Raw genomic sequence first — 17,155 nt, 5'->3', positions numbered from 1 at the left:
ATTCTAATGTTCCTACTTCGGTTTTGAAATGTGTGTCTGCCTGTTATAGAGACATAAGGGGTTTGTATTTCTGTGTGTGGTCTGGTCAGCACGGTTGGGGGTGAACTTTGCATATGCAGGGGTTTATAGGGAGACAATCTTCGAGTTGAATTCGCAATGCATTCCAAGATAATCTGACTACTTTTTATGTTTTCATGAATCTCAGATTCTGAACAGTATCATAATGATTATGAGCTTGCACGCATGAAAAGAATAAAGCAGAACAATGCCATGGCTGTCAAACTTGGCATTAAGGGATTGAAATCAAGTCTGGATGCAATGCAATGAAAACGCTCTCCACCTACAGATTCATGCTCAGAATATGATCCTAACAGTGATTCTGAGCTAGAGGGAGACCTAAGTCAATGTAGCTCCCTAGTGGAGGAGTCAGAGGAAGATGCCCTATCTTATTCACCCATCAAGGTGCTTTCTCTAACTTTCCAAGGTTATATTTTTCGCACATATCTTGCAACTAATCCTTTGCATTTCTTCTACTTTGTTGAACTGCCATTAGCTTAGTTTACACATCGTGGATGTGAATACGGCCTGCCTATCCATTTTTAGTACATATTCCATCTGTCATCATACCATATTTATCCATTCAAATGTTGTTCTTGTGTATCAGGCGTTCAAAAGGAAGAGGGCGATTGCTGATCGTGGAGGAGCACAAGCAAAGTATTTGGAAAAGGTAGTGGCACCTGATAAATCAAATAGCCCATTAGGTGTAGTTGCAATATCGCCTGACCCACAAAACACCCCAACTCTAGCAGACTCTAGCCCTACTACACTGGTCATTTCTGATGCCCCAACTCAGCAGACCCCAACTGCATCAAACATTATGATTATGCCTGTTGACATAGCACCAGCTCTATGACGCAAAACCCCCATTCCAGCAAAGAGTACACCAAATCTAGTTGCCAAATCCCTTTTCGAACCAGAGAGAGCCCCAATTGCAGCAAATAGGACCCCTGTTCCATTTCTTCCCAGTTTAGAAGACAAAGCTTATATTGTTGTCAGGAACTTTGTGCGCATCTTCCCTTCATGGAAAGATTATACCGCAAACACAGAACAATTTCCAGTCTTCCTCCGCAACTTACGCCTAAGTAATGTACTAATGTTATTCATGGTCATTACTGCATATGTTTCTGCTGACAGAAGACACAAGATTTCATTCTTTTAAATAGGCGAGGACCAAACTGGATTGTGAAGACGAGCAAGGGTTGGTTGCGCTTTTCAAGCACTCGTTGATGAAGTATCGTTCCTACCTGAGGCAAGCGCACTTCGATGGCAAGCCTCTAAACGAAATTTCTGTAAAGTCTCTGGTGCTACATTTATTCGACGGTGACTGGAATAATCTTGTTACACATTGGTCTCGGCTGCAGCGTAAGGTATTATCTATGATATCACATCACAATTTGAACTACATTTCTGCATTTGCCTTAACGTCTCACTTGTACGAAAACTGTTAGCAGAAGAACATTCGTTCTCAAGGGACCACAGAATCTCGCAACTATACTGCACACTACATTGCTCTTGTGAGTACCTCTTGCCCTGTATGACCATACTTACTTTCATAGCTGTTTGATTATGTAGCATCACTGCACATGTTAGCCTTATTATCGTCCATTTGGTGGACATTATAAGATCTGTATGGACTCTAACATAAATTTAGAATCAACCCAATGCTTTTGAAGAGGTTTAGCTCTGCAGTCCTCTTGTAAAGACTGAACGTCGTCTATCACTATACTTACATTAATAGATACTCCCTCCGTCCCATAATATAAGAACGTTTTGTACAGTACACAAGTGTTCAAAACACTCTTGTATTATGGGAAGAGGGATTGGTTCATTGTGTAGCATTCTGCATCTTATCTCCCTCGCCCACCATTTACTAAAAAAGATCAGATCTATATTTAATCTTACCAAAAAGTAGAATACACAGACAATGCCAGTGCAGAAGTGTAGCCCATTGCTCTTGTCAGTACATTTTGTCCTGTAATGCTTGTACTTCCAGGGATTGGTAGTTGATTATGTAGCATCAATCTGCATCTTATCTTCATTATCCTCTATCCCTTCCAGTATTATCATATCTATAATTACTCTCTACAAAATGTAGAGTACAGGCAATGCTTATGAAGAAGATTTTGTGCTGAAATTCTTGAGTTATCCTTCCCTTGACATGGAGAAGGGCATTATAAAGCCGGTGTTAACTGTTAATGTAAGTCAGTCCTTCTAAAGCTTCTATCCTCAACTATTTTTAATTTTCTCATACTCCCTATCATTTACTGTTGTTTAGTTTGCTGTTTCTACTAAATGCATGTTCGCAAGAACCGTAAGTTCTAAGTTTTACTTGTAAAACCAAATTCCTTATTCATACCATGCACATTACTCAATACTCCCTATATGTATGCTTGTTTTGTGGATCTATAATCCAGTGTGTGGTGAAGCAGCCCACGTTTGCACCTTGTCATCTCCTATTTTATCTTACTGATGTGGCCGATGATATGAACAACATGCCATGCACATTAACCAAAATAGATACAATGATTTTCTTTGCCCTTCATCTATGCTTGTTATGTTGACATGGTCATCCAGTAGTGTGGTGAAGCTCCCCACATTATGAACAATGCCAAATTATGCTATTGATATTTTGAACTTACTCCTTATTTTCTAATTTGAAATTGGATGGAATTGACAGCACAGTTATCATCTTTGTTTATACACGTGCAAAACCTGTCATCTCTCTGCTTTGTTTCAGGGTGATATGCCTGATGGCATGCACAAGCCTGCTGAAGGCTGTGCGACAAACGCAACATATATTGCAGCAAAGAAGGCAAAACATCTTGAAGATAGCGAGACAACCCCAAAGTCTTGTCTTGATGCAGTGTTCAAGTTACTTGAGACTAGCAGTCAGACAAGCTCACAGAATTCTTTGTCTGAATCAGTTCGACTTCTTCAGTCCCAAGTTCTAGCAGAAATGCATTCTGCAACTCAACTTCGACTTGAAGTCCTATCTCTAAGAAAGATTGCGGAGAACACCAATGAGAACCTCATCGCTAAACAGCTACACCTGGAAGCTATGACCGACATGCTAGGACGGTCTCACAGCCTTGCTCAGCAGCTTGCGCAGCAGTTCCTGCGCAAGGCTAACCTTTCTTGAACTGTCTTGGAAGTGGTCTTGGTTCAGTATTACTTTGTTACGCTACAATGATGCCCAGTTTTTGTAATCTGCTTCTTTGTTGCGCTTTATGATCACTGGTGGCGAACTTCGATGTCCAGTGGATGTAATATACCATAAATCATTTATTGTATAGTGTAGGTTTATTCTTAGTTATTATGCTGTAATTTCTTTATTGTATAGAGTAGATTTGTTCTTAATTCCTACTAGTTACTGCCATCATTCGCTATCTGAAAAAAAAATCAGATCTAGTCGATCGGGCCGAAACATTCGCCTCTAACGGGCCTGGTGTTTAGCGGGCCACAATTGGGCCGGCTTGCATCTTTCTTGGGCCCGAATGATTGGGGCCTTCACACTTTGCGCGAGGCCCACAACTTACACCGGCCTATATTTTAGTTGGGCCTTTTGTGGACCCAACGCTTAGTTTGGCCCAGGTAGCGTTGGGCCATTAACAAGATGAATATTGTACTCGCCTGTTACGGCCCAGATGAAACCATGGGCCTTTAGCAGGCCGAAATGCATATTGGGCCTCAATTTTCACTAGTTGTCGACGGGCCTTCAGCGGGCTGAAATGTAGACCGGGCCTTTTTGGGCCCAGTTATATCACGGGTAGTTACCAGGCCGAAACATATCTCATGGGCCTTTAAGAGGCCGAAAGCTTAGTACAGACATCAACAGGCTGAATTATGCGACAGGCCTTTAACGCCCAAAGTCACGTTGGGCTTAACTGTTGCCACCTTTATCACGCGCCGTTAGTGGGCCCGATGTCCCGTCGGACCATATATGGCCAATGGGCAGCACGGGCCATTCCCAAGGCGAAAGTCACACCGGGCTGAAATGAGCCCATGTCTACATCGGGCCTCTAACAGGCCGAAAGTCACTGGGCTGTAATTGGTCCCAAATATTCGGCGAACAATTAACGGGCCAGATCTGGCTTCGGGCCGTAAATGGGCCTTTATTAAGCAGGCTGTTATTGGGCTGGCCCACTAATATGTGAGTAAGTACTACGGGTCTTTGACTGGGCCGGCCTTTTTAACCTATATGGACCTCTGTTGGGTCATGCCACGTGTCGACGTATCATAAGCGCTTTGGGTCCAATGAGTGGATGACATCTGTCCCAACGGTGAGCCGATGCGTGTTTCCTCTAGCCAATGATAATTTTACACGTGGAAAATCTCCATTGGTCGGGGCTGTTAACGGGTTATCGGATCCAAAACCGGACCCGATAGCTTAACGGCGTTCCGTTACGGTGGATGCCACGTGTTGGTCACCCTTAACGAAAGCACTTCTGTGACGCGCGATATATCGTCATGGAAGTGGACACTTCCGTGATGATAATTTTGGTAATGTCATGAAACACTTCTACGACAGCACAGGTATGACTATATTGATTCTATCATAAATTTGTCATGGATGTACATGCATGACAGAAAACGTGATTTACTGTGACAAACACGTATCATTATGGAAGTGTATTTTTTTGTAGTGTGTGGCAGCAGAGGAGAGTCGTGGCGGCCGGAGCCGGACGGCAGGTTTTCTTTTTTTAGCAGTAGGGTTGTCCCAGAGGATGACGACCATACCTCTTCGGCCCAGCCACAGAAGAGTGAAGCTTCTTCGTTCGCTGTAGTACTAGGCCGGCCCGTTATCAGCGCTCGCTCGGTGCTTCGCTCAGTCGTGGTGTTCAATAGGTTCCCCTAAAAATACAGTGTTCGATGCGTTTTTATTTTTTACTAGAACAATGGACGTGCGTTACAAGGGGATATAAATATTCTAGTACGTTATTTTGTGATTTACACGTTAATAATAATGTAATTGTGTAAATAACTGTTTATCAAATTCTAACCGTGAATCACCTTATATTTTGATTACAAGTTTGGTAAGTAAATTAAAGTGGAATTGGTTTAAACAGTAAGTAAATTAAGGTGCTTTATTATCATATACATGGAAGGTTGGACGAACAGGGTGGTGAGAAGAAAGATGAAATGAGAACCATACATTCTTTTTAAGTAGTAGAGATTTTTGTCGTTTCTTTTTTTGGGGGGTTTTTTATTTCTTCATCAATTTTCTTCATTTTTTCTATTATTTGCTTTCTCATTGGTTTTCTTCGTTTTATTTTTGCTTTTACTGGTTTTTTCTTTTCTTTCTTCGTTCTTATTAGTTTCTTTCTCGATGTTACTGGTTTTTTTTCTTTCCTTTCTCCATATTTCTTTGTTTCTTTGTTTCTAGTTATCAATTTTTTTATCTTTGTTTATTTCTCAGTTTTCATTTTTGCATTGGTTTTCTTTGTTTTTGAGTAAGTTTCTTTTTTTCTTTGTTTTTTCTCAATTTTCATTGATTTCTTTTTTGTTCAAAACATATCAACTTATTTCAGTGCACATTCAGCATTTTTCTTATACATTAAAAATATATTTTAAAATGTGTTTAAAATTTTGAAATAAATGACTAACATTTTTTGAAAAAAAATATTGTTGTATGTCTCCATTTTTTTTCATTCACATTTTACATTCCTGGTGTATATATAATACATTTTCTAATACTTGTTAAAAACTAAAATACAAATTAATATTTTTGAATACATGTACATATATCAACATTTTTCAATACACGGTGTACATTCTTTCACACACAATCTACATTTTTCGTAAACATCAGGAACAAGGTTTTACATGTTTAACATTTTTTACATACATAATCGACTTATAAAATATATGTTTTTGATTTCTACTTTATATTTGATATACGATGTACATTTTTTGTACTCCCTCCATTTCTTTTTACTCCACGTATAAAATTTGGTCAAAGTCAAATTACACGATGTTTGACCAAATTTATATGAAAAAATATGAACATCTATAATATTAAAACTATATAGTACGAAAATACATTTCATGGTGCATCTGATAATATTTATTTCATATTGTGAATGATGATATTTTTTAAATAAAATTGGTCAAACTTTACAAAGCTTGACTTTGACCAAACCTTATATGCAGACTAAAAGGAAACGAAGGGAGTATACACCAGGAAATTTTTTAGTACATCCTGCCCCCCCCCCCCCCCCCCCCCCTCCCGAGGTTGTAGCTCGCAACGGCCGCCATTGCAATACCGCACCAATCGCTGCCTGCACAATAGGACTCGCTGTCCGTGATTCGTAACATCTCACCCCATCACCCTTGCCGTGCTCGTCGGCGCACTTGTAGCAAATTACATCGCCTGTTGTAGCAAAACCGACTATGGTTGTAGTAAACGTCATCATCGTTGTCATGGGTCACAGCTCATGAAGTTCGAAGCTTTTTTTAAATGCCAGTTGTAGCTTTTGTAACTGTCAGTTGCAGCTTTTTCGTTGCCGTCCACGGCTGTCGTCTTTATGGTTGAAACTTTTTTTATCGAAGGATGAATATTTTTTCATTACCGAATGAAGCTTTTTTTATCACTGGTTAAAAAATTTCGTTGTCGTCAATAGCTTCCGTTGTGTACGGATTGAAACTTTTTTCATCACCCGTTGAACCTTTTTTGGTTACCGGTTGTAGATTTTTTTTGTCGTCGGTTGCAACACTGGCCAACTCTCCTGGTGCTCGATTTTTGCTGAAACGGGGGCAAGCGAGATGTTACAAGCGTCAGGTGCGCCCGACAAGCTGCAACATCGGGGATGAGCGGCGGTGAGCATGCTGGCGAGCTGCGGTCATCGCCACTAGAGCTACAACGGTCGCCACAGGAGCTGCAACTGCAAGGTGTGGCTGTTGCATGGGCGAAGGCGGTGATGAGGACGGCCTTGCGAGGGCTGGACCGACGAATTGGACAGCCGGCGAGGACGGTTTGTGAGAGGCAGCGACCAGAGATGAGAACAGTAGCGAAGGCACAAGAGGGGGAGAACGCATGCGGCCGGCGGGGCGAAATGGACAATGAGATGTAGGGGGGTTTCTTCGTATGCGTGCGTTGACGAAGATGAGGGGCATCAGACGGTTCCCAACGCCCAAATCAGACGGGTGAGGCCGACCAGCCTAAATTTAGGACATTTAGGTTAAAATAGAAGTGGCATGAATAGTGATAAATAAGGTGGGCGAATCCCCTAAAAAACTCAAAAAAGAAAAATAATGTGTGTGAAGCGGTGAGAAGGATTCGTAGCCATTGAAGCCCGTCTTTGATAACTGAAGATAGGACAGCAGTTGACGCTCCGCCGGTGAGGGTTTTTTCTTCTCCAAACAGGCTTTCGCACGCTTTATAGATAAAAGCCACCACGTCTAAGAGAAAGTAAAGATAGTATTAATCCTGCTGGGGCAACAACATAAACATGCCTTCAAAAGTAAAAAAAAGAAAGAAAGAAAAAAGGCCGCCAAGTAACTGACAGATCAGTGGCTATGCGACCAAGCAAGGCGGCGTGCTGCCGCAACCCGCAATCATCCCCGCCATCATGCTGTCAAGCCGCTCCCTATCCCGCTGCCTAGAGAACGGGTGCCAAAGCTGCAAAAAGGCCAACTGAAATGTCCTGCAGGTTCTTTCTTAAGAAGTGACAATTGAAATGTAAGCCACTGATGTTTCATCTTGTTGCTATTTCACGTAAGTCCAGAATTCCAGATATCCAAAGGCTAGTGATCACAATTATTTCACTGTTTTGATACAGACTACAGTAGTTACTTTACACTTGGTGCAGGAAGTTCTGTGCTTATTGTTACAGAGTTTGAAGTAACGGGACAGGACACACACAGGTACAGACAAAGCAGTGAGAACTACTGATTCACCCCCGGCCTATGTCTAGGCAGAGGAAGGGGCATCCGGCTGCCGGTCAGGGAGCGCAGCTTCAAATGCAGGGTGTGTCATATATTGATCGTAGAGCCTCGCGAGGGTGGGATAGTTCGACTGCGGCAAGCGCAATCATGTTCCGTTAGTTCATCAAAGATAGTGACAAGTATAGTTGTGGACTTGATAGTAAGTGAAAGTGCAGTACCATGTCGATTTGATAACGAGTCACCGCAGCAAAAATCTGGGGTGCAAGGAATACATCTGCCTGCATGTAAATAGGATGCGGCAGTTAGCTACTTAGCTGAGTCGACTCGGGGTAGTTTACACTTGCAATGGTAGTTGTTGCCCTAGGATTGTTGAAATATGAATTCTATTTCATTTCCCGGGAGGAACTAGACTACAGTTACTTTCAAGGGACAAGGGACACCTATTAATACAACAATAGATGAATCTACAGCAGAGAAAATTCATTCCAGATAATGATGTTCTTTGGTGTTCAACAGAAGAAAATAAAGAGATAGAAAATAGTAGGGTAGCATACGAACCAGTTGGACTTCATCTCCCATAGCAAACTTCCCAGCACAGCCTTTGATCATGTTCTCAACAGCTGAACCGTTGGGGGTGAAAGTGAGCACATAGTTGCATAATGAGAAAGCAGACAGAGGCAGGGAAACACCAAGTGTAAATGCAGGATAAGAAGTTCTAAAGGAAATAATGTGAGTTTCTCAAAACATGCAAGATCACTGAATTACTTGGTGAGCAGTATTTCCAAAGCAAATTTTCTGGATGGAAGTAATGCTGCAAATATAGCAGTTATAACCAAGAAAGAAGGGACATGTCTGTGAAGACAACCTGTGAAACCTCTATCAATCTGTTGTTTGACCCACGGGATGCTCTCCCCTGTTCCAACTTTTTGCTCGATAAATCTCTGTAGACAAATGAGCAATAAAACACAACAGCAAGTTAAGTATCTGTGCAATTTATAAGCATAAGCTATCTAAATATAGAGTCAACTAGTATTGCACAGCACACATGGGCAGCCGTCCCTCTATGGGCCTCAGGTGCACTGGCAATCAGATTTTAGATATAGAACACACAGTGGTCGTCATATGCTTAGTAATGCATAGTCGGTACTTACCACCAAGGTGAGATTGTGAAGAGGTTGAATACCAGAACACACAATGCTTGCTATCTGCGATAAAAGTTAGTAGAGGAACATCCACATTAGTATTATGAATTCGTGACAGAAGAAAAAGCTGAACGTATACAGTAAGTATTTTGTAGATTATAGTTGGACCTGATTATATATATGTTCCCTTTGCTCAGAGCGGGTCAGATAAAGTAGATTCAGAAACTTTCTTGCTGTTATTTATTGTGTACTTTCTGCTATGCTTTGATAACATGAATCTGAGGATGGATTTTTTGGTGGGTCAGATTAAATAGAATACTAACTAACCTGTAAGCAAACTGTAGAACGATTGAGAAAACAGATCAAAGAGACAATAAATAACAGTTACTACACGATTGACTCCACATATGGAAGATACAAATTACTACTACTGGGATTAAAGCATGAAATACTTCTGGCTGACCATGATGAGTTAAAGGTTATCATCAATTACCTGGATATTCAGGGCCTTCTTTTTAAGGTCTTGGGGCAAAAGAGGGCGCTGAGGGTACTTGTCCTCCAAATACTGTAAAAGTCACAACAAAGCAAGTGGTTGATAACTGATAAGAGAATGGTGCTGCGTAGGAGGAACACACGATTTGGAGACCCTGGGAAAGAGTGACTTGCCAATGCTATTGCGTAAGAGTCGCCGATTACTGCGTCGCCGTCGACCAAGGCAGGGACGAACTTCATAGGATTAAGCTTCATGAACTCTGCCACCCACAAAATAAGATAAATGAACCTAGTGAGTGGCAGGTATACATATCTTCACCACCAAACAACTGACGCAAGTGCAGAGGACAGAAAGCAGAGGGTGCCGTACCAGGATCAGACTGCTCGCCCTTGAGGAGGTTCACCGCCTTGTACTCATAATCGATACCTGCAGAGAATGATGAAAAATCATACGCGCGCGAATCCAGTTTACTCGACGTAATCAGAGAAACGACGAGGGTGGGGTGAGACCAGAACCAGATAGGGGGGAAGAGCGAGCAGCACGCACCTTTGAGGTTGAGCGCGATGCGGACGCGGTGGGAGCAGGAGCTGCGCCAGTACGAGTAGAGAATCGGCCTTGCCGTCGGAGCCTCCGCCGAAGCCATTCGGAGCTAGCAGCAGCTCGGTCTCGGAGGCGCGGATTCGTGGCCGGCGGCCAGGGAAGAAGTGGACCACGGCAGCGCTCGGTCGAGCCGGAAGCCAAGTGGGACACGGAAATAAAAAGGCAACTCAAGTGGGTTCGTTCACCGAACACGCAGGGCCCATGTCCGGGTCGCAGCCTCGCAGCCTAGCCCGTCCAGCTCAGTTTAATAAAGCGAGGTAGGGTGCTTGGATCCAAAGGACTTATTTTAGTCTGACTATAAATAGTTTTTTTAAGAGGCTAAAGTTCCAAGCACCCTGACTAAAGAGGGACTACAACTAGTCTTAAGACTAAGTTTCTTTAGTCAGGGGTACCCCTACTAAAATGTGGATTAGTCCTCTCTTTCTTTATTTAATTTCTCTTCTTTAACACATGCGAGTTCTGAATTGGAGGGTTTGGAAGATAATAAATGCTCATTAACTTGATTTTAGTCTCTTTATTATTTGGATCCAAGCATGGGTGATGTTAGCAAGTTTTACTCCCACTACTTTTAGTCATGAGACTAAAACGTATCCAGGCACCCTCTAACATTATTTTTCTCTTCTTCTTGACGGCCTACATTGATTACTTCAACAAATAAATATACTCCCTCCGTCCGGAAATAAATGGATAAAAAGAGGTGTATCTAGTACATTCTAGATACACCTCTTTTTATTCATTTTGATGAGAAGTATTTTTGGATGAAGGGAGTACTTGCTCTAAAAAAATGAAATCACTGGTCGAGAGTAGATACCTCTTTTGTGATGACAAGTGGCATATCATATGTCAGTTTCATCGGTTTTTAGAAAAAGAAGAATCTCCCTCGCCATCTGCATCATTGCGATCCACACTGTCATATCCTTTATAACACTAGGCTCCTTAAATTTAAAGGACTCACAATCAATTGAGGTCTTCAATTAAAATTGGATCACCTTATTTTGACCGGGTCAACACTTTCTCAAAACTCTTTTATTTAATTTTTTATACTATACACTATGCCTCATAATTAATCAAGGTCTTCAATATAAAATTGAGTCACTCTCTCCATTCATTTATTTTAATTCACTATTGTTCCCTAATTTTGAAGCTCTTCAATTCGATTGGAGTATTCAATTATGAATTTGGTTTACCATTTTGACCGGTCAATTATTTTTCAAATGAATCAGCAAAAACCACCACCCAGGAAAAAAAGCCACCAGGGGATATTGTATAGCACCAATATAGTCCATGCAGCTACCGACGCAGAAATTTCCCCCCACATAAATATGGGTTTCTTAGCGGATAACACAGAATCACATCAAGAAAGGCCCACCAAATCATCGAAATATAAAAAAGTTAAAACACACGCCATCATCTCTCTGCCCCCAAACTAAATATTACATCAATTCCAAAATATAAGGGGTATTAGTTTTTTGAAAAGTCAAATTTCTTGAACTTTGACCAAGTTCAGAGACAAAATGCCAACATCCACAATATTAAAAAAAATGGAAATTCATTTTATGATGAATCTAATTATATCGATTTGTATTATGGATTTTGATATATTTTTCTACAAATTTGATCAAACTTAAAAAGATTTGACTTAAAAAAATGCAATACACCTTATTTTTGAAACAAAGTGAGTAATATTTTTAAGAAACCCAACAACACCAACGGCGCAACAAAGCGCTCACAACACTTCTAGTATTTATTAAAGTTTAAGTACAAAACAAGTGCTAAACTGGAGTACACATGTAAAAAAAAAAGGCACAATGGGTAAAAATAAGGATATATGACTACACACATTCACATTTTACGCCCTATACTTAATCAACTTTGAGTCGCTCCTACGTCTTCCAATGGTTAGCACCAGTTTGAATTGGTGCTAAGAATTCTGAACACCCAATGTTGACCAACATTGCTTATGCTATGAACTTCTTCAATTATTCTATGCTAATAAGATTTATATTATGTATAAGAGGATCATGTTTTTTTTTTCATCTAGCTTGAAAATGGCTCGAAACGGCATCAACGTCGTTAGTACTTCCTTGTAAACAAATACTCCCTCTGTTCCATAATATAAAAGCGTTTTTTTACACTAGTATATTGTCAAAAACGCTCTTATATTATGGAACGGAGGGAATACTATATAAGAAATTTTAGAGACTTGATGAGGTAGTAGAAGCCAAGTACGAGTCAGACTGCAGCTCGACCACAAGCTCAAGTCAAATTGAGCTCATTTGTTTTGAAAACGAGCTGAGTCAAGCCAAGTCTGCAAATCTTTGACTCCACTGGTTTGCACCCCACTTGCGGGTAGAGAATGAAAGAAACTGCAAAGAAAGTATAAGCCGTTCTGGTGATTAACTGAATTTAATGAGACAGTTATTTGCTATCACAATAGCTCGATTTTAATGGAATAATCAGAAATTAGGATAATTAACAAATTACTTCGTGTTAGCAAACTGAGCGTATTAATTTGTCCCTTTACAACATTTAGCGTCCAGTGATCTGTCCATCCACTACCGTGTTGCTTCGCATCGACATCGACTTGTCCGCCGGCGTGTCAGTTCCGCTGCTGCCACTGCCGCCAGCGCCGGTGACACCAGTAGACAACGTGGAACTTGAACCATCAACCAGTAGGGGCACGTACAAGAAAGTTGCCACCGGCATCCTCTCCGGTAGGGTCGGCAGAGGCTGCTCGCGCCGCAGCACACCGACGGCCTGCCTGATGGACGGCCTGAGGCTCCGGTCGGGGTGCGCGCACCAGAGCCCGACGACCATCACACGCTCCATCTCCTCGCCGTCAAACTCCCCTTCCAGCCGCGCGTCAGCGGCATCAAGAACCCTTCGCATGCCGTATGATGCCCAGACCCGCTGGGCCAGGTGGACCATCTGTTCCTCTTCTGCCACCGCCAGAGGCCGCCTGCCGCAGGCAATCTCGAGGAGGACAACTCCAAAGCTGTACACGTCCGACTCGGCGCTGGTCCGGCCGGTTGTCATGCACTCCGGGTCCATGTACCCCATCGTGCCGGCGAGCACCGTGGTGTGCGAGCCCCTGCCATGGTCGACGAGCCTGGCAAGCCCGAAGTCGCCAAGCTTGGCAGCAAAGGAGGCGTCCAGCATGATGTTGCTTGGCTTGATGTCTCTGTGCAGGACGCACTGCTCCCACTCTTGGTGAAGATACAGGAGGGCAGAGCCCAGTCCAAGCACGATCTCGTGCCTGGCCGGCCATGGCAGCACGGCTGCGTTCTTGCCGCCGTAGAGGTGCGTGTCAAGGCTGCCGTTGGGCATCAGCTCGTAGACAAGGAGCAGCTCGCCCCCGCCGTGGCACCAGCCGATAAGCTGCACCAGGTTTCGGTGCCGGAGTCGGCTTATGATCGTCACCTCGGAAGCATATTCTTTCTTCCCTTGCTTGGAACCTTTGGAGACCCGCTTGATGGCCACCTCGAGGTTCGACTCCTTGAGATATCCTCTGTACACGGAGCCGAAACCTCCTTCCCCGAGCTTCTTCTCGTCGGAGAAGTTGTCGGTGGCGATGGCCAGCTCACCGTAGTGAAACCGCTTGGGCCCGGTCCCTTTCTCGAAGTCGTCTTCCATGGCTGGGTCGTCGCCGTCGGAGAATTTGCCATCTTCCGGCTCTTGCCCCTTTGCCTGCTTATTGGCAGTGATTGGGTGCTTTTGCCGTCGTCGGAAAAGGAGACAGACCAAGACACCAACCAGAATGATCAAGAACGACACGGCACCAATGGAGCTGCCGATCAGGAGCCTTGTTCTTGAAGAAGACGATGCTTCTGTCACAGAATTCCAAGAACAATAGAGATTAATATCTCACTGGATATAGATATATATGTGAAAGAAGGCTACCCCAAACCTGCAAAGACTGACCTCCGGGCTTTGGAGACGACGGCGGCGGGGGTTCTGATGCAGGTGGAAGGGTTATGTCAAAGGGGCCGATCTGGTAGCGCACGTAGCAGCTGTATGCCTTGACGGCGCCACCGGTCTCGTTCTGGAACAGCTCCGGCAGTTTGCCGACCAAGGAGGAGAGGCACCGGCTGCACTCGCTCGCGTTGAGGTTCCTCGTACACTGCGCCAGCCCGAACACCCGCCACGAAGCATCGTACAGCGTGCTCCCACTCGCTGCCCGCGCCGGCGACCCAGCGGCCTGTCCCGTGAGGTCGGCCATCAGCGGAAGCCACACCCTGGCCATGGCCACCGGATCGACCGGGATGGGCGCGGTGTACTTCACGTAGAAAGCGATGTCAAGGTCGGCCGTTGATGTAAAGGTTGACACCGGTGAGTACCGGAGTATGCACGCATCGTATGCCGCGCGCACGTCCCGGCTGCCAGGGCACAAGGCCATGATCTCCGCCGGCGCTCCGGTGAGGCATTCCAGGCACTCTGCCGCGTCGTGGTCGGCATAGCACATGATGAGGGTGAAGACCTGGTCGGGAGATCCCGAGTCCCCCGCAGTGCCGATGTAGAACCCATCGTTCCTGCTGGCAGCCGCGGGGAGGGCGGCGAGGAGCTCGTCGAGGTTCTTCTTGAACTGGCTGCCATCGGTGTAGTTGCCAGTGGTCGAGCAGGAAGGATGCACTGGAGCCAGGAACTTGTCCTGCTTGCCAATTGCAGCAGCGGCGCCGACACCGAGAGATGCAACAACGGCGAGGACGAGGATGACAAAGCTGGAAGCCATGGACGACGGTCAGCCGGCCGGCATGGGAGGCCTTGGTGCTTGGGATCCTAACAAAGGTAACTTCTCTGTTTTGCTCTCATTTCTAACTTTGATTAGATTATACTGTACTTGTGAACCTACCTGACCAAGATTAAGCTTATGCACGCCATACTTTATATTTTGCTGGAGATGATGGAGTAGAATCTGTCCGAGGCAGATACATAATTTGGAGCTTGGGTAATGCCAAATGTCATATGAGGGGTGTTCCTTAGCCGGCTTATTTTCGGCTTACATCATGTATAGTATTTGCCCCAGTCAGTGTCAAAACTATTAGTATTTGCCCCAGTCACGATCCCTTTAGTGATGCCAAACTAGGCAGAAGACTCTGGGGTCTGGGGAACTAGCAATTTCAGTTCAAAGGCCTTTACCTTGTTTATCAGTTCTCCACTTCTGATGCTGCTTGATAAAACCATATAGTATTAGGAAAAGTGTATATATATGTTTCTCCTATATACATGCCTCCAGAACCACATGTATCTATTCCTAAATTGATTAAAACCATGTGTCATGCGAAGAAAATAAAAAGGGAACGGTTTGTTAGGAATATATTGGGATATTGTATGAAAAACATATTTCTGCATATAAATGAAACAAATGCATGGCAAAAATAAAATCATGGGTCATAGTACACGAAACAAATTTGCAGAATATTATACCTCAATCTGTAAAGTTCCTAGTAGAGGTATCCTATAAAAGAGACATCCTTCTTTCAATTAAGAGTTTTCCAGCTTCGTTAAAGACGATCCCAAAAATAGATATAACACGAGATATTGATAACCCACCTAAAAACCTAAATATCAAACCAGAAAGATTATGAGTAAAACTATGGAAGTAGAAACAAAAATGCTTACATCATAAAACTTAATTGTGTAACAGAATAAAACGATCTTGGGCAAACTAAACCAAAAGCAGGGCAAGAACAACACAAACTGCAGGACAGAGTAACACATCTCTTAGTAGAACGATAGATAAGGAGGCATAGTTTTTTTTTATCGAAAGATAAGATGAACTTGTCTCTAGTTCAGGAGCCTGAACAAAAAATGCACTACTTATATCTGTGTCATTGTGGTGCCTGGACTTGATAAGCAATCCTTCTGTGCTGATCCTAGGTGTCTCACACGTGCTTTAGTGACTGGTTATGCAGTTAGAACATGCAATTGCTGACTCAATGCAGTTATACATTTCAGTTATTTTATTGAATACATATAAAAAGATAATTCTTAGACCTTTAGTTGCAATTGACAGCGAGCAATTTATCTATGTGTCCCAATGTGAATGTACAATGGAAGGTCTGAAGAAAGTTTGTTGATGTGACTGCGTGCCGCCTGGCACCACAGGGCAACGAGCGCTGTACAAAATCAGAGTGGACGCTTGCTATGGGCTACAGCAAGTATTCACAGATTCTTTGCGCCTGTGGATGTGGGATAGTGGGTCTTGATTCAGCGGAGCCAGCTCCATGTTGTTTCAGTCCCAATCAACCTTCCTTCAGGGTCGCTTCGGTTGACTGCTGTCCCTCCAACTTCCAAGTCGATCTTTCTTCAGGGTCATTTTGGTGGTCTGCCGTTTCTCCATCTGCCTTGCTATGCAGCTGCTCTTCTTCTTGGGTTGTTGTTAGTAGTAGTAGTTATTTTCAGGGCACTGTTTTGTTTGAGTTGTTTTGAGGATGGAGGTCGTTTGTGCTCAGACTTTGTATGGGGTTTCTTCCCCTTTCCTTGCTATCTACTCCCTCCGTAAACTAATATAAGAGTGTTTAGATCACTATTTTAGTTATCTAAACGCTCTTATATTAGTTTACAGAGGAAGTATTTATTCACAGGCAGTCCTCCTGCTTGGTTCGAAAAAAAATAGTTTATTACTAAATTTATCAGGAGCTCAATGCATTTATCACGTGTGGCTTCAGAATTCCCCCCTTTAATATTGAAAAGGTTGCTGGAAGTCTTACACCCCTTGTTCCTCTGTTCAATTTGGTAGGATTAATCTGTGATAGCATTCCTACACAATCTGGTACACAAACCAAAACATATACAAGTAGCTGAGAGGTGGGGTACCATCTCACACAGTCGATCGGGTCCGTTCATTTTCAATCCGACAACTGCTGATAGGAAGACCTTCCCACTACAGTGGTTTGGGGATTTAAGGCAAGTATGGCGCTGTGATTCACCCAAAACCGCCCCTATGGGTCTTACATCACGTGTACAGGTAGGGTTC

General features: G+C 43.4%; 2 protein-coding genes across 5 annotated transcripts; both read right to left on the bottom strand.

Moving 5' to 3' along the window:
- Positions 1 to 7,204: 7,204 nt before the first annotated feature.
- On the bottom strand, positions 7,205 to 10,378 carry LOC125507843 (glutathione S-transferase Z1). 3 transcript variants are annotated; one of them, XM_087525500.1, is made up of 9 exons: positions 10,126 to 10,378; positions 9,949 to 10,005; positions 9,753 to 9,838; positions 9,580 to 9,651; positions 9,096 to 9,149; positions 8,810 to 8,885; positions 8,503 to 8,564; positions 7,564 to 7,678; positions 7,205 to 7,458 (listed from the first exon to the last, which is right to left on the bottom strand). In XM_087525500.1, exons 1-8 carry the CDS (start codon positions 10,220 to 10,222, stop codon positions 7,574 to 7,576), a joined length of 609 nt encoding a protein of 202 aa, XP_087381626.1. In that variant the 5' UTR covers positions 10,223 to 10,378; the 3' UTR covers positions 7,205 to 7,458; positions 7,564 to 7,573. The 3 variants fall into 3 exon arrangements, with proteins under 3 accessions (XP_087381626.1, XP_087381625.1, XP_087381624.1); XM_087525498.1 differs by lacking the exons at positions 7,205 to 7,458; positions 7,564 to 7,678 and adding exons at positions 7,794 to 8,074; positions 8,163 to 8,222; XM_087525499.1 differs by having other exon boundaries at positions 7,205 to 7,678.
- A 2,241-nt stretch (positions 10,379 to 12,619) lies between these two features.
- LOC147968014 (L-type lectin-domain containing receptor kinase IX.1-like) lies at positions 12,620 to 15,729 on the bottom strand. Of its 2 annotated transcripts, XM_087525496.1 has the most exons (3): positions 15,604 to 15,729; positions 14,101 to 14,897; positions 12,620 to 14,006 (listed from the first exon to the last, which is right to left on the bottom strand). In XM_087525496.1, the coding sequence occupies exons 2-3, from the start codon at positions 14,639 to 14,641 to the stop codon at positions 12,709 to 12,711; spliced, it is 1,839 nt and encodes a 612-aa protein (XP_087381622.1). In that variant the 5' UTR covers positions 14,642 to 14,897; positions 15,604 to 15,729; the 3' UTR covers positions 12,620 to 12,708. The 2 variants fall into 2 exon arrangements, with proteins under 2 accessions (XP_087381622.1, XP_087381621.1); XM_087525495.1 differs by lacking the exon at positions 15,604 to 15,729 and having other exon boundaries at positions 14,101 to 14,908.
- Between the last annotated feature and the right edge of the window lie 1,426 nt (positions 15,730 to 17,155).

Source organism: Triticum urartu, chromosome 5A, assembly GCF_056163025.1.
Source record: "Triticum urartu cultivar PI428250 chromosome 5A, HENAU_Tu73, whole genome shotgun sequence".
In the NCBI taxonomy this organism is placed as follows: domain Eukaryota; kingdom Viridiplantae; phylum Streptophyta; class Magnoliopsida; order Poales; family Poaceae; genus Triticum; species Triticum urartu.
Note: the sequence above shows the minus strand (reverse complement) of the source record. Positions and strands in the feature narration are given on the sequence as shown.

Coding starts and splice junctions, on each gene's coding strand:
- LOC125507843 (XM_087525498.1), bottom strand. CDS start 10,222: ATGGCTTCGGCGGAGGCTCCGACGGCAAGGCCGATTCTCTACTCGTAC. Junction 9,150..9,579: donor AGAAGGCCCTGAATATCCAG/GTAATTGATGAT, acceptor CTTTTATCGCAG/ATAGCAAGCATTGTGTGTTC. Junction 8,565..8,809: donor GATTGATAGAGGTTTCACAG/GTTGTCTTCACA, acceptor CCAACGGTTCAG/CTGTTGAGAACATGATCAAA.
- LOC147968014 (XM_087525495.1), bottom strand. CDS start 14,908: ATGGCTTCCAGCTTTGTCATCCTCGTCCTCGCCGTTGTTGCATCTCTC. Junction 14,007..14,100: donor GTCGTCTCCAAAGCCCGGAG/GTCAGTCTTTGC, acceptor ATTCTGTGACAG/AAGCATCGTCTTCTTCAAGA.